This window comes from Cervus canadensis, chromosome 26 (assembly GCF_019320065.1).
Source record: "Cervus canadensis isolate Bull #8, Minnesota chromosome 26, ASM1932006v1, whole genome shotgun sequence".
Taxonomy (NCBI): Eukaryota; Metazoa; Chordata; class Mammalia; order Artiodactyla; family Cervidae; genus Cervus; species Cervus canadensis.
Genome location: NC_057411.1, coordinates 40735761 through 40759900, shown reverse-complemented (window position 1 = coordinate 40759900; position 24140 = coordinate 40735761). Strand labels below are relative to the sequence as shown.

At 42.1% G+C, this 24140-nt stretch overlaps 1 protein-coding gene across 1 annotated transcript in view; it reads right to left on the bottom strand.

The window, feature by feature from the left end:
• The window catches only part of STX18 (syntaxin 18), a 108599-nt gene extending 85059 nt beyond the window's left edge, over window positions 1-23540 (bottom strand). The window contains exon 1 of the mRNA XM_043447655.1: window positions 23286-23540. Within this exon, the coding sequence (XP_043303590.1) occupies window positions 23286-23453 (168 nt within the window). The 5' untranslated portion in view covers window positions 23454-23540. The remainder of the gene's footprint in view (window positions 1-23285) is intronic.
• Between the last annotated feature and the right edge of the window lie 600 nt (window positions 23541-24140).

Genomic DNA, 24140 nt, shown 5'->3' with positions numbered 1-24140 from the left:
CACCCAGATAATCTTGGGTTTCTTAAAACACACTAATATAAACAGAAAATTTTGCAGAAGCAAATGTTTATGTGACTATTTACATGAACACAGTAATCATCATTTCATTTATAAGTGTTCCTATAAATGTTGTTGCAACTATAACAACCTCATATATACTAAGGAAGTGGTTTTTTAAATTAAATCTATTCTATATTTGTTCTATCTTCATGCAAAATGAACAGCTGCCTCTATTTTATATTTCACATATGTATGGATTTTCTTACCAAAATTTCCTAAACATAAGATATATCTGTATTAAGTGACTAGAAGCTCAGAGTACCATGTAAATGCTGTAGAAAATTATTAACAATTTCCGTCCTTGCTCTCCATCGAGCTCATACACAAAACCAAGATAACATCAGAATAAGGCATTTGTACAGAAAACCATGACAGAACTTTGGCCCTGTTACTGTGCTGTTCTGCGCTTTCTTCGTAAGGGTGTATATAAACTCAGTGCAACAAGCCAACCGAAATGGTAAAACTGCCAAGGAGGGAAGTTTCTCTAGGTAAATCTGTTTGTGAAATTAAATATGCGTTTCACAAGACTGGTTACCAAAAACTGTGCCTTAATGTCGACCACAGACACACAAGTACTTAAGAGAACACAAGGGTTTTTTAAAAAGAGATGTACATGTTGTGAATTAATTCCGTCCTTCCTTCCCTCCCGCCTTCCTTCCTCCCTCTCTTTTCCTTTCTTCCTTAATTTCATTTCCAAAGTCACATGAAACACATTTTAAAATGTTATAATGTATTTGGTACATATTATTCTGCATCAACACCCAGTTTTAGCCCAGCCCTAGCTCACAACCACCTTTACTCACATAACTCGTGCATTTTGTTTTTTAACATTAATGCTTTAAATAAATTGAGCTTAAAATCATGAAGCTAACTATAAGAAACAAAGCCTGGAAAGATTTCTTCTTAGCCTTTCTCAAAAAAGGCCTTTCCCTTTTTAAACAATTTACATGATGTTTTATGGTCCTTTTAGAAGAGATTATAGTGAATGGCACTCCAAGTGGGTTGTGTGAACCCACAAACCACTCCTCATAAAAACTGCTATAATTTTCCAGGACAGGGACAATAAAATATCATACATAAGCCAAAGCTAAATCACGGTGTGACCACAGTCACAAACACATTATTTTCATGAAAATTAAGCATGATAAAGCTAACAAAGAAATGACAAAGAGAAAGCTTCTGACAGATTCTTCTCAATCTAGCACTTACACAAGCGTTTACAGAATTTTCCTCCATTTCCTAAGTGGCTTGAAATGCAGGTGCTAATTCAGTTCCCAAGTTTTTATATGTAGTTCATCTATTTTCAGTGAGATTAAGAAAATAAGTAACTACAACTATAGCTCAAAGAACACTATAAATAAGCCAATCAACCTACCTAAAATTATTAACATTTTTGTTTCTGATGAAATGTTAAGCTTTGTGGAAAGTTCAAATGAAATTTTCCAGAGATGCATTTCTCATTTCAGACCACTAGGGACCAATGAGGGTCTCCATTCCCCAATCAGTAACTTCCCAGTTAAGAGCATGAAGGCTGCAAGCACTAGCAGTGTACTCTGTCTCCCGAACAGAACCCAACTCATTATCTGTGAAACGGCCGAGAAGATCCAATCACTATACAGAGAAAAAGGGGTGACCGAATGAAATGTTTAAGAGATGGGAGGAATTCAAACGGTATAATTCTTTCATCATCACCTATCTTGCAAAATTTCCCACTTTCCTTTTCCCTAAGACAGGAGTTATTAAACATTAAAACTGATAAACAATATGAAGACCATGCTTTTCTACCTCAGGGGTGGGAGAAATTGCAATACTACACTGCTACAGAAAATAAAGCCTGCCTAATACAATTCACTGTAGCTGATCATAGCAGCTTATTGCTAAGTCAGGCATAATACTGAAATTAGGATCGGCGAGCCAGGCCAAAATATCTATAAAAGAATATCATTTACAGAGAGTTAGCTTATGACGTAGTAAGAACGGTAAAATGAAACAGCATTTTCTACTTATACCTGGTGGTATTAATTCTCGTTAGACAGAACTATTTAAAATATTTACAACTCTTCTTCACAGAAAAATATTGGAAGAGAATTGGAATGAAATAATACAAAGCTCTGAAACAAGCTGACAAAAACCTTAACAGATATGTTTTACTGCTTTTCAGAGTCTTACGCTAAAACGGATGGCTCTAGAATAATAAATTATGCTAAATTTATATAGTACTTGTGCACATAGCTCAAAGTTCCCAACTCTCTCCAAAAGGGCACTGTTAGTGAGCATCACAAATTTCTAGGAGAATACAGCAATGATTCAATTAAATCTACTGAGACATCAAACACAGAAATTTGCTCTCCTTTCTTCCCCACACAAAATAGAAAATACTTCCAAAACAGCGATACAAAAAACAAAAGTCAAACACCTGAAACACATACTTGTCAAATCCCTTCATATAAAAATGCACTTTTTAATAAGAAGAAAATTTTTTGCTTCTAAATCAAACTTTAACAAATAGGACATTTAAAAATGATTTATACTTTTAGATATTGAGAACAGTCATGTTTAAATAGTTTGCTATTAAAGCTACATTCATTATTTTTGAGGTTAAAGTTTTGTATGCTAAAATAGGTCATTATATTTGTTCAGACAGTCTAGTGAGCCTTTGTGTTTATTGGAAATGCTTCCAAATACTAGGCCCCAAAGCAGAGCTTCCCAAATGGAATCTGCAAAGAAAAAACACTGATTCCAAAAAGAAGACTGTGCAAACAATACATAGTTCCAAGATAAATAATTCTACCCAAACCAACTAGACTGTTCTCCAGGTTAATCAGAGACTCCTGCCCTATGACATGTATCTTTCAGAAAACTTAAGTTGTCCACATGTCAGACTTAACAATTAAAATGATCTTCAGAACTGAAAAATTTCATTGGCCCAAACAAAATGAACAATTTATCTGGTCTTGTGAACAGATATGAAGAAGCTTTGAAGATACAAAATATCTTCACCTCATCCTGCAAAATCTGACCTGACTCCTCCTCCATTTACCAGTCTACCCACCTACTCAATCCACCCTTTCGACTCACCCCACCCCGTCCACTGCCCCTACTACATTCTAGGTTATATGGCGAAATCCTTGTAAGCAAAAAGAGGAGTTTACTGTATCTCATTTCGCTCCAAGGCCTTGTTTCCTTTACGTCCCCTCACTGACATTTCTTTGGCCCCACAGTATGCGGGTACAGCCGGATCTGCATGGCTGGCTTACAGACGTATCATGCATGAAGCCTTCACGACTGACCACACAAACACAATACCACAATGTAGGTCAACGTGAAACTTATATAGAAGTAAACTGCAGACATAAATCTAAAAGGGTAGAATTCCACTCAGTGATCTTAAAATTATTTCAAGGAATCAATCTCCAAGAATGCATGATCAAATCAGAAGAGCCCAGTTAAGCTTTGAGACGAGGAGCTGGGGATGATGAAGAAAGAAAGAAAAGGAAAGACTTCAGAAGAGGCAGCAAAGGTTTCACCAATCATTATATCACTGAGAGGGCTCAAAATACAGATGAAGTTAGAATACAGAAGATTGTAGAAAGGGTATTTGAAATTATTAACTGATCAAAAATTTGTAGTTGTCATTTAAAAAAAAAATACAACTTAGCAATTCAGTTCAGAAAGAAGAATATCCCCAGAAACATACACATCTGTTTAATATTACAAGCCAACTGTCAACATCCTAAGTGAAGTTTTAATTTAATATTTTTTCTTTCTTGATGTTTTACCTTTAATCAATGCCTCATGAGAGTATCAGTTTTCTATAAGAAACTGTTAAATATAAAGAAATGTTATTGTAGCATGTTTATAAAATCATAGTTCGAGAACTTTTTATTTTTCCAAAGCCTGACCACAACTTAATTATCTGCAGGACATTCCAGGCTCACAATTGCAAGCTCCAGTTCCCAAGCAATTTTAAACAATATCTACTGTACAGGACAGAGGGTACACAACAGACCGCAACACGGTTATGTTTCCAAAAGTCAGCATTAGGCCCTTTAGACATGGTTTTTATTTTCATTAAACAATATTTGTTTCCTCACTAATCATTAAATGGTTTTCATCACTATCGCCCGTTTTCCTTTCACATGTCAGTTGTTAGCATCAGTGTTTGTGTTCATAATAAATAAAAAAAGTGACCCACCCAGTTATTTAAAAATGAACACACACGACGTCTGGTTCAACAAGTGTTAGAGATTTCATGACAAACTCACACTCGTAATGCTATTCTATTTTAATCTAGACGCTGAAGGACTTTAATGGAGTAACAGACTGTACAATACTGCTTTAAATCAGATTTAAGCTTCATGCCTGCTTATGTTATTGTGGGCACATAGATCTAATCAGTGGTTCAAGACATTTACTTGGGAAAATGCAAAAGGAAGAAGAAAAGACAGCGAGGTCGTATTCCTGACCATAATGGAGAGGAGTTGAAAATATTGCCAATTTCTACAGATGGATGAAAAAAGTAGCCTGATTAAAAGTAACATGCCAGAAACTGACCAAAATGCGGGGGTGCAACTAAAAGAGCATTCCAGAACTTTGTAAGAATGATTCTGGGGAAGAAAATCTGAAGAAAAAAAGAGAGAGAGAAAGGAGAGAAAGTTGTATGCTGTGAGGTTATTAGGAACAATTTTAAAACACATCAAGTGTGGGAGAAACAAAGTACATCAGAGTCAGAGGTACATCAAATTAATAGCCAGTATAATAATAATAATAATAATCCAATAAATAATCTGGAAAACCTTCAAGAAGTCAGATACTTGCATTGTTTACACTGGAACCACCAGAGTTTTCAGAAAAATAAATTATTTAGGTTCAAACAAAATAATTTTGGATTTCAGATTAACTGGCCGGTAGATAGGTAAATTCAGAGGCAGACAGATCACAAATGCAGGGCACATGCACTGATTGACTTCCATGTTTATTTATCAAACTCTTTATAACATTTCCTATGTGCCAAGTACTTTCAAAGTGATTTACTCATTTAATCCTCTAAAATTTTTTCTTCAGGGGCTTCCCTGGTGAATCAGATGGTAACAAATCTGCCTGCAGTGCACAAGACCCGGGTTTGATCCCTGGGTCAGTAAGATCCCATGGAGAAGGGAATGGCAACCCACTCCAGTATTCTTGCCTGGAGAATTCCATGGACAGAGGATACAGTCCATGGGGTTCTCAAAGAGTCGGACACGACTGAGCAGCTGACAATTTCACTTTGACTTATTCCCACCATGTAGATCAGGAAATGAGGTAATCTGCCCACAAGTCACACACCAGTAGGTAGTAGAGCCCAGGGCCCATGTGCCTAACCAACCACCATGGCCCAGTCTCCCAGGAGACACTGCCTTTATCAAGGCAAGAGGAGGTCTATTATTTGGAGAGACCCAAATGCCTAACTTCTCCACGGCCTCCTTCTCTGACTCCTTATCCTCTCCTAGACTCTCCAATGTTGCTACTCCCCATTCCCCAGCCCTCTTTTCTTCTCATTTGAAATTCCCCTTGGGTAACCTCACTCCTTCTTCAAGGAAGAAGTGATATCTATACTCCACCTGTACTCTGATATCTCCCCATCTGTATCTCTGGCTCAGAGACTTCCCTGAGGTCCCCTTCTGTATTTATCATTGTCTGATAGACATGCGCCCCTTGGGTGGATGTTCAGCAGGCACCTCAAAGAACCACAAAGCTGAACTCATCTCGAACTAAACTAAACTCATCTAGTCACCCGCAACTGAAACCTTGAATTCATCTAGAATGACGGGTTTTCATCTCCTACTTAACAAGTCCCAAATCCTGTCAATATATCTTAAACCTGTCCTCTGTCCCTATATATAGTCCCTGACTCAGTTCAGGCCTCCGCTGGGTCTGGCTCAGACTCGACTCCTGCAACCATCATGGATCTTTCTCCTCCCTGCCAGTCCTTCTCGCCTCCACTGAATCTACCAATGGCCGGCAGAACCATCTTTAAAAAATCCATACCCGATCCTGCCAGTTCCCTGCTGGAAACTTTTTAAGGTTCGCCACGGCCTTGAGGATAATGCCCTTCTTTCTCCATTCTAGAGAAATCCTTTCTACCCTTCAAGGCTTAGCTCAAAACTCACCTCTCCTGTGAAGCCCTACCCCTTCAAGCCCCTCCCACTGAGTCCCTCACTTCTATTAATACCCCTGTATCCACATACATTCTGATACCAGCACCTATTACAACAGGCTTTAACTATTTGCCTATTCATCTGTCTTTTCCACTGACTAAAAGTTTCTCCTGGTCAGGGATTGCCTCACTCGTGGTTGTACACACAAAACCTAGTTGCATGCCTGGCACACTCTATCCAGAGTGTTCAATAAAGAGTAAGTGAAGAGTTCATGCCAGAAACACCTCCAGTTCAAAGCAGTATTAATAATCTGTCTAAGGCAGAGTGAAGAAGCACAATTTTGGAGCGATATACATCAATGGTCGGTCACCCACACCCACTGCCCTCTCCTGGGAACAGCTCCCCAGATTTCCTTGGAACATTCTCCCCCTGTTCTCAGTCATGTGCGACACTGCTCTGGTTGAAGAGCTGGGTCCTAAGCAGGCCTCTGGGGACGGGTTTAAGGAGCAGCATCCGCCTCAGCCCCACGATTCCAGTGGGTCTCCTAGGAAAAGTGTTTCTCTCTTCCTCTGGGTGGGGCAGTCTGGCAAGCAAGCTGTGTGTGTGCAGCAGATCCATAGCCACCACAAAGCAGGGGCCTGGAGGGGTCTGGAGGGAGGTGCTAACACCACGAAAAGAGAGAGTGAGAAAAAAGGCTTTTGGTGACACTGTTTTGTCCCTGGGGCACAGCCATGCTGGAGGTTAAGTCGTATTACCAGACTTTTCAGTGATACAAACCAATAAATTCCCTTCCATCATTTAAGCTAATTTGCACTGGGTTCTCTGTAACTTGTAAGACTACTGATACAGCAAGTTAGCATTTGGGGAAGAAAATCAAGCTACACATTTGAAGAAATGCACTGAAAAAGGAAAAAAAACAAGGAGAGGGTGAGCATAAACCCCAAGTTAAATCTGACAGGCAATGGGGAGAAAGTTAACAGGAGATTCAAGATGCCTTCCTTTCCAGACAGCATTAATCAGGTACTTACAGGGGTATTCTATATGGTACATTTATGAAAAGAATTAAGTTTTATAAAGAGGTAGAAAAAGAAATAAAAAATAACAAATGCTTCTTTCTGAAAAGGCCTTTATGAGAAAAAGAAAAGGCTTTGGGATAATTTAATCTAGAGAAAGCAAGTCCTAGAGGCAATTTAACTTGTTGAAGGGTTATTTATAAGGAGGTGACTAAACAGCTGTTCTCCAATTTCACAGGGGAAAGAATGAGAGGAAATTGATTTACATTTCAGTATGAAGCAGAAGGCAGGCAAAAGGAAGAAGTGCTGGAGGGAGAACTGTTAATGGTGAAAAAAGCTAAATGAGAAACTGAATTTTTATGGCTTTTCGAAGATGGAAAATCACCCATGTTGATTCATTTAGCTCTGGGTCAAACTAGTAAACAAATATTTGAGAATGTTTTCGATTCATGTAGTCACATACCATGTACTGACTCCCCACTATGGGCCAGGCACAGGGCTGGGAGCTGGGAAGGCAAACATGAGTAAGATGGGTGACTGTCCCGCCTAATAGCTGCGGCCCAAGCTACCAAAGCCACTGAAGGAAATATTTAAAAGACATCCAATCACTCCGACCCTCTGCTTTTCCATCACCCGTGCTCAAAAGTAACCAACGTAGTTTGGAAGACAATACAGCGGCACTTGGAAAGCTAAGCAACAATGCAATTATTAAATAACAATATGTGAATGCCTGTCGCTCTGCTAGACAGGGTACTGCCCGATTCATCTTCAAAAAGTAATGACAAGAACAAACAATAATGCACAGGCTGTCATAAGCCACACAGAGTTGCTGGGTTAACGAGTAATACAGGCAGCAAATGCTCTGAATTCAGAAGAGATTCCTCTTCTGCCCTTTCAGGATGGGTAGCATATGAGTTAAGTGAAGAGGAGGGAGCCGTCGAGGCAAGAGAGAGAGCAGGAGTTCCAGACAAGGAGACGAGAGAGCAGGAGAGCGTGTGAGGAGCACCCCTTGATTAAGGCCGGTGGGCGGCACAGGCAGGTGTGGGGCGTAAAACTGCAGAAGTGGGTGGGGCCAGCTTCATGAAGCCCTCTGAACCCCAGCCAAATAACAGAATCCACAGTGTGAGGAAGGAGCAGTGAACGCTTCTCAGCTCAGGAACATAATGAACGCGCACCTTCTGCACAGTGGCGTGGCTCTGAGAGGGGGTGGAGGTGCGGAAGCCCTCAGACCGTTGCCTCAGCTCAGGCTCAAGATGGTGAGGGAACGAGCCCACGTGGCGGGAGTGGGGTAGAAGGGAGAGGGAGGAAATGCAAGGCCCTAGTTAACTTCACAAACACGTGCTGAACTCCGCACTGTGTTTGCAGGGGCTGGGAGCGGGACCCAGCCCCTGTCCTCCTGGGCCTGAGATTTCACCAGGCAGGGGAGGCCAGCAGAAGAGAAACTGAGACGAATGCAGAAACGGCTGAGCGGCCAGGAGGCTCTGACTCCTGCAGTTTTAGTCACATGAGCTGAACAATAACAGAAAGTCAAAATATAAACAGAAAAACCAATCCTCCCAAAGTATCACCTCCTCGGTGTATCTGAGAGATGCTGATTTTTTTTACTGCCAGTTGAGTCATGGAAAAGTATAGAAGCAATGTGCATGTATTGACTGAGTTGTACCAAGTAATGAATACCAAAAAGACTTCAGAAAAGAGAGAAAGTTCTTTTTTAGGACTGAAATGTTTCCAGATTTCATCCTTTGACACAACTGAGATACAGTCACAGATCTCCCACTTACCCACAGATAAGTATTTAGAAGCCTTCAGAAAATTCACCACCTCTCCTGATATCTCTTTTTTTTCTTCCTTCCCTTAATTTAATTTTGATTTAACTTCCTCTTGTCACTGCTTGCTTACAAATCACAGCCTCTATGTCTGGAGTCAATTAGGGCTATAAAGGACCCCACCACGCCTTCATCTGGGGACCCATTTATATATATTTTCTTATTTCAAGAGGTAGAGCTAAAAGCCTGTAACTCCCAAAGTTTCCAATTGACCATCACATTCTATTCTTGGGAAAAGTATGTTTCTCTCCACAGTTAAGAAGACGACATCAAACTATACTTTGTAAGAATATTTCCTCTCCACCTGTATAAAGATGAATTGTGCTTTGGGAATTCATTTGCAAAAAATGGGTTGAGTGTGTATAATACATGCTTAATAGCAATAACATTAAAAAATCTATCATTTAAAATTAAATGTAATTTCCTTATTACTTTAATGGAATCCTTTGGAGTTGAAGTATTTAACTAGTCCCTCTCACATCAAGTATTCATTATATAATTCCCTCTTAATATTAGGTATATTAGGTATGTAAACTGTCCATTGACAGAATAAAAACACACATTTCACTGAAACAAAAACAGGAGAAAGACAAGGCAGATTGATTCAGAATCTGATAATGGGTTACAGATTCCATTCCAGTTCAGATTTATAGTCAAAATGCCATGAGAGTCATTTACCACCTCTAGCCTTTCAGGTCATTTCTGGAAGAAAAGTATGAACAGCCACATCACTAAGAGAAAATCTGTTTGAGCCTAAAATTTGTGACATTTCCCTATTGTAATGTTGAGGGAGAGAGAGAAAAAGAGAGAGAGAAAGTGTATCACCTTTAAAAGCTACCTTAAATAAAAAGGCAAAGATGAACCGTCCAACGTTCTGTCCACAGGGACGAATTCCCTTTGTCACAATCTTTCAGGGTCACCCCTGAGTGGAGCTGCAGTGCAATCCTGTCTATTGCTGGCTGGTACCAGACTATTTGCTAAACCCATCCTAACCCATGCGATGCTTGGCGTCCATGGGTAAACAGTGCTAGGGCTGGTGGGCAGACACTAACCTGAGTAGACACCTGGCCCTTGTGGACACAAAGCCCCACCACCCAGTTCCCAAACCAACTCTTGCCTCTTCCAGCCCCCCAGTCTCCTGCTGGAGCCTCGCACTGACTGCACCCAGTCAGAAGCCAGAGAACAAGGACACCGGCCATGCGCTCCATACAGATGGGCCTCCTGGGGCATGCAGAGAGGAAAGGATGGACAGGGGCCAATGGGATCATATAGGGCACACCACACTGCCTACTTCTCACACTCTTTCCAGGTAAATGAGCTTTCCTCAGATTTTACCCATCGAGTGCTTTCCCCCTCCTGGAGCTTTCATCACATGTTCCATTCTGCATTTCCTCTCTCTGTTTCTACATGTGGAAAATCTGGGAGGCCCACCTGAATGTCATCTCTTCCATGACACCTTCCCCCCAAACTTACCCAAAAGCAATCTCTCTGTTCTCTGGATTACCAAAGTTTCTCTTGTGAAGATTTCTATAATTCCCTACGAGTATGTCTGATGAGTTTATCACTACCTGACATCAGTATTTTTTTCATCTGTTTACTTGTTTACTGTAAGTTTTCCATTAGCCTATAAAGCTCCACAGAAGTAGGGATTTTTGTCTGTCTTATCTTTGCTCAGGTGGCTCAGTGGTGAAGAATCCACCTGCAATGCAGGAGATGCAAGAGATGCAGGTTCGATCCCTGGGTCGGGAAGATCCCCTGGAGTAGGAAATGGCAACCCATTCCAGTATTCTTGCCTGGAGAATCCCATGGACACGGGAGCCTGGCGGGCTACATTCCACAGAGCTGCAGAGAGTCAGACATGACTAAGCACCCACACATCCCCAGGATCAAAAACAGTGCACAGCCTTGTAGCACGTGCTCGATAAATATCTGCTGAATGAATGAATGCCTTCTTCTAGACTGTTAGCATATTAATGAGCAAAACAAAAGTCTCATTCATCTTCTGAGTCCAAACAGCAATCTAAGTACCTTCCTTGTTTATGGGCAGACACTCAATAGATATAAGCTGATAACACAGCAGGTGCCATTTAATGAGCATCTCTAATGTACCAGATACAATGCTGGCAGTTTTCCATGAAATATCTCATTCAGCCCTCACAACTCTAAAATAGGTAGTGTGGCGGAGCTGTGCCTTCAGGATGAAGGCCCTCATTCCCCAGCCTCCAGAGAAACTGCCTGCTGGTGCCTCACAGCTGAGTCTCTCTAGGGCACTGTTCTCAGCAGAATGAAGCTGCCGCTCCCTGGGGAAGCCGTCTCCCTGGGGAAGCCCTCATCCGCCGACTGACCAGTGTCCCAAAGGCCTGGGCCCTTGCCTCACCGCAATGCTTCTGGAAAGTCAACTCAGCTTGAGTCCTCCATGGGACTCACTGGTGAATAAACAAATAAATAACAAACGACTGTCCCGACAACAGAAAAGGGAACGATACTTTCTCAGATGTATATAATGTATAAATTGGGTCTCCTTCCTTCTCAATGATTTCACTAACTAAAACCACAACCCTTTTCCCCTTTGCCCCAAACAGACCTCAACACTGCCTCTAAGAAATACACAGTTACTAGCAACTGTTGACTAAAAAAGAGTTTGCTTTGGAGGCAGCTGTATTTTCCCAAAAGCTAGTCAGGCACTTTCAAATACCTGTGATTTATATAGCAAAACATGTTCCCAAAGACAGCAGACGGTATGACAACATGCTAAGAGAAAACCACCAGAGACCCGACCAGCGCAATGCCAAGTGCAGCCCAGCTCCAAAGTCCCGGGACAGCACTCACATGCACACACAATCCTGTATCGAGAGGTGTGTGCGTGGAGAGGTGGCAGGAACGGGGCGCAAGCCCATCAAGGTGACACCAGCCTGGGCAGGGACTTAACCTCCTGAACCTTGGTTTCTTTATGAGTGAAGGAACCTAACTTGCAAGGATAGCCAACCAAATGATAAAGCTCTTAGCAGAGTGCCAGCTAGAATAGGTGCTCGACAAGTGGTAGCTATTATTATCAGTTTATTATTTTTTAGAATGACAACCAGAAAGCTAAGACATCAATGAAACATTTGTGGATGATTTTCTTGTACAGGTTAAGAAAGTCTCAACTGAAAATCCAGCTGAGTTACAGGAAAATTACTCCCTTTACAAAAGATTTACCACAGACTTCCTTTAAACAGGGGCCCTCTCCGTTGTGCATTTAATATATAATTAGATACTGCTTATTCATGACATTTTTCCAATCAAAAGATATTAATTCTTTTCCATTGCCTTTCACAGCAAATAAAAACTCATCGGCCTGGAGGTTTACTTGTTCTGTTTCTCATTTCAGGAGTAATATGTGCTCATTAAAGAAATTCAGAAAGATAGAAACAGAGAAATTAATCACTCATCATCTCATTAGCCAGAAACAGCCATTGTTAACATTTTAGCGTATTCTCTTCTAATCAATATTTCCATGCCTAGAGTTTTTTGATTTGGTATATACAGTTTTAATTGTATGTGGTTTTGGTAGTAACTTTTAAATATGAGCATTTCTTCTCATGCCATGACATACTTCAGTATGCCATATTTACCTAATAATTTCTTATACTTGGGAATAATGCTACGGTGTCTCAGTGTAAAGGTCTTGTGAGAGCTGCCATCATCAAAATCAATGCCATTATCAAGTCCAGCTATGAATTTTTAAACTCAGAAAGACTTTTAGAAGATAGGTTAATTTTCATTTTCTTCAGTTTGGCTTTTACAAGTAAATCTTCAGTCCACCTAGAAATTTAATGTGTGCACAGTAAAAGATACGGACCTAAAAAAAAAAAAAAAAGCCTTTTTTCCAAAGTGCTAACCAATTATCCCCAAGTCACTGAATGAACCTTTTTATCACACACAAATAAATCATATATGATCTATATACGTATACATTCAGTTTTGGCTTTAAAATGTTTTAATATTTGGTAAGGCTAGCACACCCACCCCAACATGTATACTCTTCCACTCTTCCTCAAAAATTAATTAGCTATTTACACACATCTTCTTTTCTAGGTGAATTTCAAAACAACTTTCTAGACAAATTTCAGAATGACTTTCTGTTGGAATTTAGGTTAAAACTGCACTAAATCTGCAGATTAATTTAGGAATAACTGCTGTCTTTACAGCACTTCCTCCCTTCCACATACACAGTATGTGTTTCTACTTATTCAAGTTTTCTCTCTCTACAAAACTGTGAAGTTGTCTTCAAATGGGGCATTTACATTGCTTATTAAGGTTACTTCTAGACGTGCTTTTTGTTACTACCATAAATGATTCCACTAGATTTTAAGTGGTCATTAGATTTGGATGGCCACTGATTTTTGTACATTTATTCTGTATAAAAACTCAGGAGGCGTCCTGTAGTCCACAGGCCATAAAGCACCTCCCCAAGTTTGTTTCACGCCGCCAACCAAGCAGCAGCTAACTGGCCCAGTTATCCAGTGTCCTTGCTGTCACAGAAATGCACCACGCTCATGCTCACCACCTACCAGTTTTACTTGCCCTTCAAGGCTCTGGTCCCATGTCAAAGTTTTCCTGATTAGCCTGCTCCTCATTATCACCTACCTACCCCTACCCCTTTTCTATTCCCCCCACCCCCAGCACTGAAATAAGTTCTAATACATTTAACATTTCCCCCCAAATTAGGGATAATTTTCTTTTTATCATATTAGGGCATCCGATTCTTTATATTTGAGAAAAGATTAAACAGAAAACAAGTGAAATGATATACATTTTGCCTTTCCTCTTAAGAGTTTATAAATTTGAAACAAATTTGGTAAAAATTTACTATTTGTTTAAAATAGTGATAAACTAAAAGCAGCCTAAATTAGCTTTCAACAGAGGTTCAGGTAAATAAGTTATGGAATATAATTATTTTTTTAGGAAAGAGATTTTTATTCTATAGTGTTATTTTTAATGGTTATGCAGCCAACTCAATTGGCAGTAAGAACAATATGTATTGACATAGAAAAATTAAGGCAAGATAAGACAAAAAAAAAAAAGACAGTGGGGCCAGAAAACAGCATTGTAGAAAAATTCTGTTGTTTTTTTAAATAAGAAAAATGCCTGAAAAAAAATATATACCAAAATTAAAACAGTGGTTATTTCTGGCCACAAGTAGTATATGTGAACTTCACTTTCTTTTCTATTTGTTCAATGAGCATTTACTATTTTTATAGTTAGATTTCAAAATCAGTCAACTTCAAAAACATGCCCCACTAATAAAACCCATTACAAGAGTACATAATCACTACTAAATCAAATACATTTGTGGAAACATACCAAATGAGAACTCTGAAAAACAAATTTTTTTTCTTTTTATCTAGGTGAAAAATTCGAAGTACACAGAAAGTTAGGGAGGAATATCACAAGGTGCTGGGCAGTTACTATTGTAAAAGCACTTAAAAATATATTCTGGGACTTTCAGAAAGAAGAGTACTGATCATGGAAAGATCCTTAATGATAATCTAGTGAAAGTTCCTCATTAAACAAACAAGTAAAGGGGGGGGGGGAAGCAAACAAAAAACTAAAAATAGAGGTTAGGTGAGTTCTCCAAGATCAGATAATTAATTATTGGCAAAGTCTGAAAGTATTTATAACTCAAAACTTATGCTTTTTAATTCCTTTCTCAATTTCTCCCAGCCAAGATATGCAGCAACCTGTCATTTCTACGTAGGCTATAAAAAACAAATGTTGATTTTAACCAGGATTTTCTCATCATGTGTCCAAAAAAGTGAACAGGAATGTGTACAACATTATGAAATGAAAAGACTCACTTCTCTTGGTTAAATATAGCTTACGAGCTCCGTAAGAAAGTTTTGACAAATAGGCGTATGTTAGACTGTGGCAAGTAGAGGGCAGATTCTAGTATTTATAGACTCTGAGAACCTGAAAGTCTGGAAGAAAAAAGTACTACTGAGTTTAAAATTACAAGTGTGCGGCAAGATTTTCATATCTGAGTTATATGAATTCATTCAACACATTATACTTTCACTTCTCTGGTTTATTCACTTTCTTTTAGAGGGTTCAGAAGGGGCCTCTTCTTACATCAATTTTAAAGTTAATATGTTTAAAACACAGTAAGTTTTTCATAACACAAGCCATAATTAACCACTGTAAACGTCACTGATACTTTGCCCACCAGAGGGAGCCCATAAAGATTTCCACGGAACAAGAAACCTCAAACATCAAGTTCGTATGAATTCCAGAATCATGTTATTCATAATACAATCAATATTATAAAATCAATTAATGATATTATACTTCTATCCCTCTAAACAGAGAAAAATTAATTGAGATCAGGTATGTAAAGCCCTCAACAGAGTTCTGGACCTACAGAAGCTCAAAAATAATTGACTTTCCAAAATTTGGATCCTTCTGAGTATTAGTTATAGCACTCAAAGTAAATGAACAATCTGGTATTCTGTCTTGTACACAAGCTGATGTGAGCTCAGTTGATAACTGCCCTGAAAATGGTTCTGTCCTTGGTATGTTGACAAATCTGGTTCTCAAGTCTGCAAGACAGAATTAGACTCTGAAAGGAAGAATTTGTTCCAAAGGTCACCCTGAGAGGACCTGTGTGGGCAGCCCTATCCTAGTAGGTGATACACTGAACTGTTTACCTGCCATTGACGAACTGAGAAAAGAGGGAACTCTGACCCTTTCCAGATTTCTCTTGGAATAAAGAAGAAAGTTAACTGATGACTACCCCGCGAATCAAACTTCTACAATATGTTTGTAGAATACATAAGTGATACAATCATTACCACAAAGATGAATTTCTTTCAAGAATAAAGAAAGCACAATTGAGAACAAGTCTGTGTAAGAACCTGGAGTCTAAATATAAAAGTTGCTCAGTCGTGTCCGACTCTTTGTGACCCCATGGACTAGACAGTCCATGGAACTTTCCAGGCCAGAATACTGGAGAGGGTAGCCTTTCCCTTCTCCAGGGGATCTTCCCAACCCAGGGATCGAACCCAGGTCTCCCGCATTGCAGGTGGATTCTTTACCAGCTGAGCCACAAGGGAAGCCCCTAATGGGCCCTGCTGAATAGCCCCATCTACAGTCTGGTGCCGTGGACTTGCCTTGTGTCTGCCGCCATAATGAGGCACAGCCCAGTGTTCACTGGATTTGTGAGGTAATGGCTGGGCACATGTACTAGGTGTCTATTTTAAAGATTCAACCATTTCCAAGTTCTAAGTATGACACAGCTAGAGGACCCCACTGGGTTCCAGCTATGCTCTCCAATCCAGCTTTTCCAAGAAGCAATGCCACTGGGGAGTCACCCACCACCTGTTGTTTCAATGGGCTTCCCTGGTGGCTCAGTGGTAAAGAATCTGCCTGCAATGCAGGGGACCTGGGTTCAAACCTTGGTTCGGAAGATCCCCTGGAGAAGGGAATGGCAGCCCACTCCAGTACTCTTGCCTGGAGAATTCCATGGACAGAGAAGCCTGGTGGGTTACAGTCCATGGGGTCACAAAGAGTCAGACATGAGTGAGCAACTAACACTTTCACTGTTGTCTCAATAAAACTTCAATGTCCACTGGGCTCCGTGGATCTATTCTCCACTGTTTAGAACTGAGAAAGCAAAGCTATGAGTAACTGGCATCCTACTCTAACTTTGAAGAAAACGTGGTATCTATCACCATGAAACTTTCCAACTAGAAAGCTGGGAATTGTTCTACCTCTTCTTTCTAACCCCACCAACTGCTACATTTTTAAAAGATCTACTTCCTAGATAATCTCCTTCATCCGGTCATTACTCTATCCACTAGCTCATCAGCTCTCACCTGGATCACGGCAATAGCCTCCTAATGGGCTTTTCTATGTCAGCTGTGTTAACACTCCAAACCCATCTGCATTGCTGATCATCCTAAAATACAAATATGAATTTTCCTGCCTCTGCTCACATAGTTTAGAGCATAAAGTCCAAATTCCTCAGCACTGCTGATGATACTGTTGCCCAAGGTCTGGCCAATGTTCTATTTGTCACTATAGCACAAAAGCATCCATAGCCTAAAATGAATATGATCGCATTCCACTGAAACCTCATTTATAAAAACTGGCTGCGGCTGGATGTGGCCTGTGGCCCAAAGCTGGCTGACCTCTGCTCTAACCTAATCCAACACTGCCTCTTCTTCTGCCTCCCCGGCCCTCTCCCAGGCCCCTCCAGGAAAGGGCTCCAGCCACACATTGCCCCTGCTCCCCTAGTCACCCTGCTCCTAAATACCAGTGTCCTCACTCACAGTCTCCCCTCTGCCAGGAAGGCGATTTAACCCCCTTCTTTGCCTGGTAGGATGGTTCTTGTCCTTCAAAGTCCAGTTCGTTTTTCCACTGATTCTCCCTCAAGGAGCTTTAGTTACCCTTCATCTGTATTTTCTAAAAGTCAGGGCTAGTTCTCATAATTTTTTAATATCCTCACAATGACTGACACGTATCAGGAGTCCAAAGATTACAGGAGATGGAATAAACCAATTAGTATTGAATAAGTGTAATTGCAAAAACTACAGTCTTCATAAGCCCTGGAAAAATTCATAAATGCAGTCCCCACAAAGGGCTCACTATTTATACCATGAAAAGTCTCTAGCACTGAGTTCCATTTACAGTATACACTTGGTTATTAAGATCTGTAAAAACACAGCATCATGAAGTTAAAAGAGGCCCTGAAGAACATTAACACAGTGAGATTGTGTCTCTCTGAGCCCTACAGGTTGGTCCAAAGGGGATCCTCAAGGAGAAGGGGGAATGGTGGAGAGGCAGGCTGACTCATTAACTTCGCTGTTCTTAGCTCTCTCATCACAGCCTTAGACAAAACAGCTCTTTATATCAGTTGCAAAGGAATTCTGCATTAAGTTTTTAAAAGTCTATATGATTTAACAGACTATGTTGTTTAGAGCCTGCCTCCTAAATTTATACTTGTCTCCTGATCTATTCGTGTCCTGTGTGGCCCTATCTCAAGCTTCTCACTGACCATAGACCTGTTGCCTGATACTGCTTCTTTGAACATGCTCTCCTCAACTGACACTCTGTTTAAGAAGGACTATACTCAATCCTTGAATAAAGTCTATTTCCAGCTACTCTGGATAATAATCCTGTTCCCAGCTTCACTTATGGCTCCAAAGACTGGCACACAAAGTCAACACTACATCTCAGAAGAAAACTGAGAAGGACCTGGGGTATCAATGTTTGGTGTTACAGTTGTCACATCTACTTGAGTTGTTGTGGTATGTACGTGTCCGCTTCTCCATTTGACTATAAACTCCTTGAGGCAGGAACTAAATCTTAATAATAAAAGCTACTATTTATTCAATGTTTACTCCAGACACTGGATTAAGTGTACGTGCGTGCCTGTAGGTCACTCAGTCATGGCCGACTCTGCAACCCCACGGACTATGGCCCACCAAGCTTCTCTGTCCACGGTATTTCCCAGGTAAGAATACTGGAGTGGGTTGCCATTTCCTCCTTCAGGGCATCTTCCCAACCCAGAGACAGAACCTGAGAATCCTGCATTGCAGGCAGATTCTTTACCATCTGAGTCACCAGGGAAGCCCCTAAGTATACATACATGCTATATAATATTAAGGAGTCATGTCAGGCTCACACATTTTCTGGAATTGGAAGGAGCCTTAGACAGAGATCAACCAGCTCCAAAAATTCAAAGCAAAGTGACATAATAATATATAACATTCATTCATTAATTCAAGAAACATTTACTGAGAACCTATCCTGCACTGCTCTAAAACCTAAGGAGTCTTTGTTTTCATGAAGTATATGTTCCAGTGGATAAAAAGGTCGATGGATACACAGTATGTTAGATAACAGGAATAAAGCAGAGTAAAGAGAAAAAGGATGCTACTTCACTCAGGGCAGTGGAAGAAGGGGTCACTGAGGCAACACATGAGCAGAGGCCTAAAGACCAAACCACGTGGCACCAAGGAGAGAACTGCTCCAGGTCAAGGGAACACGCACAAAGGTCCTGAGGTGGGGATGTGCCTGGAGGGTGTGAGCAGAGCAAGGAGGCCAGAGCAGCTAGAGCAGAGAGGAAGGGCGCCCGGGACGGGAGCAGGGAACAGACCATTTGCCTTTGGGCTGCTGTAAAAAGTCTGATTTGAAGTCAGGAACTCAAGATAAAAATAAAAAATAAATGACACTTAGCTTTCACAGAAGCAATGTATAATAAAGAAAAACTCACCTGCATGCCTAATCTGAGAACAGAATTCCCAACAAATACTCAGAGCCACTGTTTATCTTAGGTGTAAATACAGTTATCTCTGCTTTATAAGAAACTGCTACAGTCATAGCCTAAGCTGTCAGTTTTACCAAGGTGGACACTGAGGCGCAGAAAGACTAGGTGGTCTGCCCCTCATGGCTGAACGTGGGCCAGGACACAGGTCTCCTGACGTCCCGTAGGCTGGCTCCCGCTGTTCGTGCACACTCAGTTTGGCTGCTTAGAGGCGTCTTGGTTTGCTGCATGTTGCTTCCCCTGGCCTCTGTAACTTTTATAAATAAGAGAATGAAAGAGCTGCCCCCTAGGAGGCACCTCCAGATACATTCCCGCATGAAGCCTGTCAATACAAACTCCCACAATTCTAGTTTTTTCTTCCCCATGGAGCTGAAGACCAGGCAGGTAACGTGAAAGCAGGTCAGACACTGTGCTAGGGACTAGAAAGAACATCTGTGTTGGTTTTGCCTGCCCAGTATCCCTTACTCCCTGATTTTTAGACACAGTACTCCCTTTTCCAAGATTCTGGTGGGGCAGCCATAATAGCATTCAACCCATCTATTGGCCAAGCCATAAGGAGGGCTTCCCTGATGGCTCAGATGCTAAAGAATCTGCCTGCGATGCAGGAGACCTGGGTTCAATCCCTGGGTCGGCAAAATCCCCTGGAGAAGGGAATGGCAACCTACTCTAGTATTCTTGCTTGAAGAATCCCATGGACAGAGAAGCCTGGTGGCCTGCAGTCCATGGGGTCACAGTCAGACACAACTAAATGAGTTCCTAACGAGGGCTCAGGACCCAGGCAGAACCAACTAGAGCCCTTTTCTGGAGTTTTACGGGTAAGAGCTAAAGAAAGAAGCTCCTTCCTGTGTTTCACAGGTATATGAGCCAAACCATTCCTATTTTCCTCAGGTTAGTTTACACAGTGCTGGGTGCTCAGTTGCTCAGTCATGTCTGACTCTTTGAAACCCCATGGACTGTAGCCCACCAGGCTCCTCTGTCCATGGGATTTTCCAGGCAAGAGTACTGGAGTGGGTTGCCATTTCCTCCTCCAGGTAGTTTACAAGAGGTTACCCTTACTTGCAACCAGAACAATTCACACTCATGCAAGCACTTGCACACATTTTCTCATTTCACATGCATAACCACCTTATCAAGTTGCTATGACTCACTCTATTTTAGAAGTGAGGAAATTGTGATTAATTAACTTTCCCAAGGTCTTGCAGTAAATAAGAGGCATTCAAATTCAGGTCTTTCTGCTCCAAATCTTATTCAGTATCCAGTTATGAATTCAGTATTAATTCAGGAAGAAGAAACTCAACTAAGGAACTTTTGGTTTAAAATTAAGAGTGGAAATGTATGCGTGGGATGGGAAATAAACAACATTCAACTGGGGTCAAAGGACCTGGCTTCTTCCTCTGGCTCTGCCCTTTGACCTCATTAATTATTACTCTGGGCAAGGCAAGGCATTTTACTTACCTGAATATCAGTTTGCCCATCTACAAAATGAGAAGCCTAAACAACACAAACTTCAGGTCCCTTTAAGTACTAAAAAGAAAAAAAAGTCCATGGTTCTGCTTTAGGCATACATATTCTATTTTTATTACTAATATATATTAGATAGGATGTTAGTAAATTTCAACTTGAACATCAGATCCAACAACTGATAATAGCTGCCTGGGGCAGTGTTGCACGGGATTCTGAGCAATAGGGATCTGCTGGGAAATTAACACCAGCTTTCACGGTCCCAGAGAGGGGAGAGAGAGGAAGAGCTGCCCACTTGCCACACATTTGCTATCGCGGATAGTTTCACCTCGACAGAGGAAAGCTGCTGTCTCCTCTAGTGATGCTATTAGCACCTGCACAAGATTTTCAGATTCCTTTATGAATTGACTTGGTTTCCCTTTGCAAGAAAGAATGAAAGTACAAGAGAGGTAAGTGGTGTAAGGAATAAAGTTTCATGACACTGATGAAAATACATCTAAATGGCCTACCTGGAATCAGGGTAGGGGGTGAAAAGGAACAATAATAATCATTATAGCTCTTTACGATATGTACAAGGTCTCATAAGATCCTAATAATTAGCTTACCAGTTAAGCAGGGTATTATCATGCCCATTTTATAGAAAGGGGATGTGAGACACAGGTAACAGGACTTGCTCAAGTCACCCACTTCTAAGTAGCAGACTGGAATCCAGTTCTTCTAAATTTAAGACCCAGTTTCTACTCCCAAGATCCCCATTAATCCCACTGTCCAAATGAGTCAAGATCACATTGCCAAGAGCCATAATTATCACTGTTTGGAGTTGTTCAGCTAAGAAAAATTCCTCCTCCCAGAATCTGAAATGCCATTACTAATCTGTAATTCAACCAGTAGACACATATTGAGTACAAATAAGTTGTGCATAATGTTACCTAGCTTCACACCTTTGTACACACTGTTCTCTTAGCCTCAGAGGCCCTTCTCCACCCTGTCTGCATTGGAACCAACAACTCTCCCTACAAGATTTGTTTCAGGCATCATCTCCTCAGTAAAGCCTCTCTTGGCCCTGAGGTCTAACTGAACACACTCTCCTTTGTGTCCCACATGACATCTACAAGGCTTTGTGACATTTCTTTTGGTAATACGCCTGCCCACCATTCCTTTTAAATCACATTATTCTAACACAATGGTGGTCAGAAAGTAGGCACTTAATAGATGCTTTCTGATGGACTGAATATATACATCTGAACCAACTTTCCTTCCAAGGCTTGAATATCCTTTGCACACTGCTACTCCCTAATTCATGCATACATATATTCATTGAAAAATGTGACTGTCTACAAAGCACCAGACACTGCATGCCCTGTGTATCAAACAGAAGTGGATTTACCATGAAGTTTAAGCCTCAGGGCCCCTCCCGTGCACCTCCCAAAGCTCTAAACCTTTTATTGTGATTTTGGATTTTTATTTCTTAAAGAGGACAGACAGAACTGTATAAGCTTCAAGCTCCACAAAAACTAGATCCATCCTTGGTGGCAAGGATACAAAAGTGAACCTGGCAAACTTTCTCTCTCCCCTTACAGAGTTTCCAGTGTAGCGGGCAAGACAGACAACCATTTGTTCATTGATTCCTTCAATAAACATTTACTAAGCAATGTTAGGAGTCAGGCTTTGGGGATTCTGCGGTGAAGTCAACACTATTCCTGCCCTTAAGGAGGAGGTCACGGCTCTCCTGAACGAAAGTCGGCTGTGTTCAGGAAACAGAAAGGAGTTTAGATGACTGGAATAGAGCATGTTTGTGAAAGATCACCCTAAAAACTAGCCGGCTCCTAGCCTGAGTCCTGATCTATTGCGAGAAGCAAGGGGAAGTGAGAGATCAGTTGAACGCGATCTCGAGGCAGGGCAAGGAAGGGGAAGGCGATGAGACGACTAAACCAAAGAAGTAATAAACCGCGGTCAGTGCTGCGACAGGAAAGCAGAGGACTATGGGGGAAGCCTCGCCGGCGTTCAGGTCTGCAGAGTGACAGCGAAATCACTACCTCACGAAGCAGCCCATGAACTTGACAGAGTTCTGAGTTCCCAACATGCGTCCCCATTCTTCGACCTAAAGTGAAGTGAAGTTTGCTCTTTATGAGTCATGGACTGTAGCCTACCAGGCTCGCTCCTCCGTCCATGGAATTTTCCAGGCAAGAGTACTGGAGTGGGTTGCCATTTTCCTTTCTCCAGGGGATCTTCCCAACCCTGGGATCGAACCTGGGTCCTCCCGCATTGAAGGCAGACGCTTTACCGTCTGAGCACCAGGGAAGACCCAAGACTGTTAGTTTCCCAAGACAGCCGTCAGCTCTCCGGGACCAACTCTCCCGCTCCCCTCTTCACACCACCTTCCCCAGGCTCTTCTTTGACACACTGCTCTACCGGACACAGTGCGGTTTGGGGTCCGCGCCCCCCGGTCTCCAGCCCGCCGTTTCCATAGCAACCAGCTCACCACTTCGCGCGCTCGGCTTGAGAAGTCGCCCTTGGGCCTGGGGCTCCGGCGAAACAGCTCGTCGCGGCTGCCCTCCACCCCGCCGCCCACTGCCACTCCCAGTGCTTTGTTGCGCGTCTTCACGGTCTTGACGCTGGCCCTGAACAGCAGTGTGATGTCCACCGCCATGGCGACCCGCACCCACTCTTGCCCCACCAGGCCGGCCCACGTCAGCAGCCGGCGACCGCGGCGCGACGACCCGGCAGCTGGAGGACCGTTCCGGTGTCCGCACCCCTCCGCCCGACAACAGCGATGCGAGAAAAACAGTTCCGCCTCGCGCGGGGCTGCCGCGGAGAGAGGAGAAAGGTTCCGGCCTCCCGCCGCGGGCGTGGACCCGTTCCCTCGGCGACGCTCATACCAGAGCCACTTTTTCCTCCCGGCAAACCTCGGCGGGCTTGGCTGCGCGTGGAAAGGTCCCGGAGTCCCGAGCTCCCCGAGCTCGCTTGCGGCGTGTAGGCCCCGGGAACTAAGGGATCGGGAAGCTGGATCCTTTCTCGTGGCTCCAGGCATTACCTGAGCCCGGCCGCGCGGGTTGCCGGGGGACAGGAGGCGACCCAGCCTGACCCAGACCTCATCAACCCACCTTGTGCGGGACCAAAGCACATGGATGGTGACCATCTGGGTGCAGTAAGTGGTAGGGCGGATCAGGTATGCAGGGCACAGGACTAGAGGCCTTTCTTTTCCAGTCTTCACCCACCTGATCTGTAAAGTGAAGCCAGCACCTTCCTCAGTGTTAGTGTGAAAGTTAAGCGAGATAACACCTGCAGTGTTTTGGCATTGCTTGAAATAAAAAGGCGCTAACTCCTTGGGAGAAAA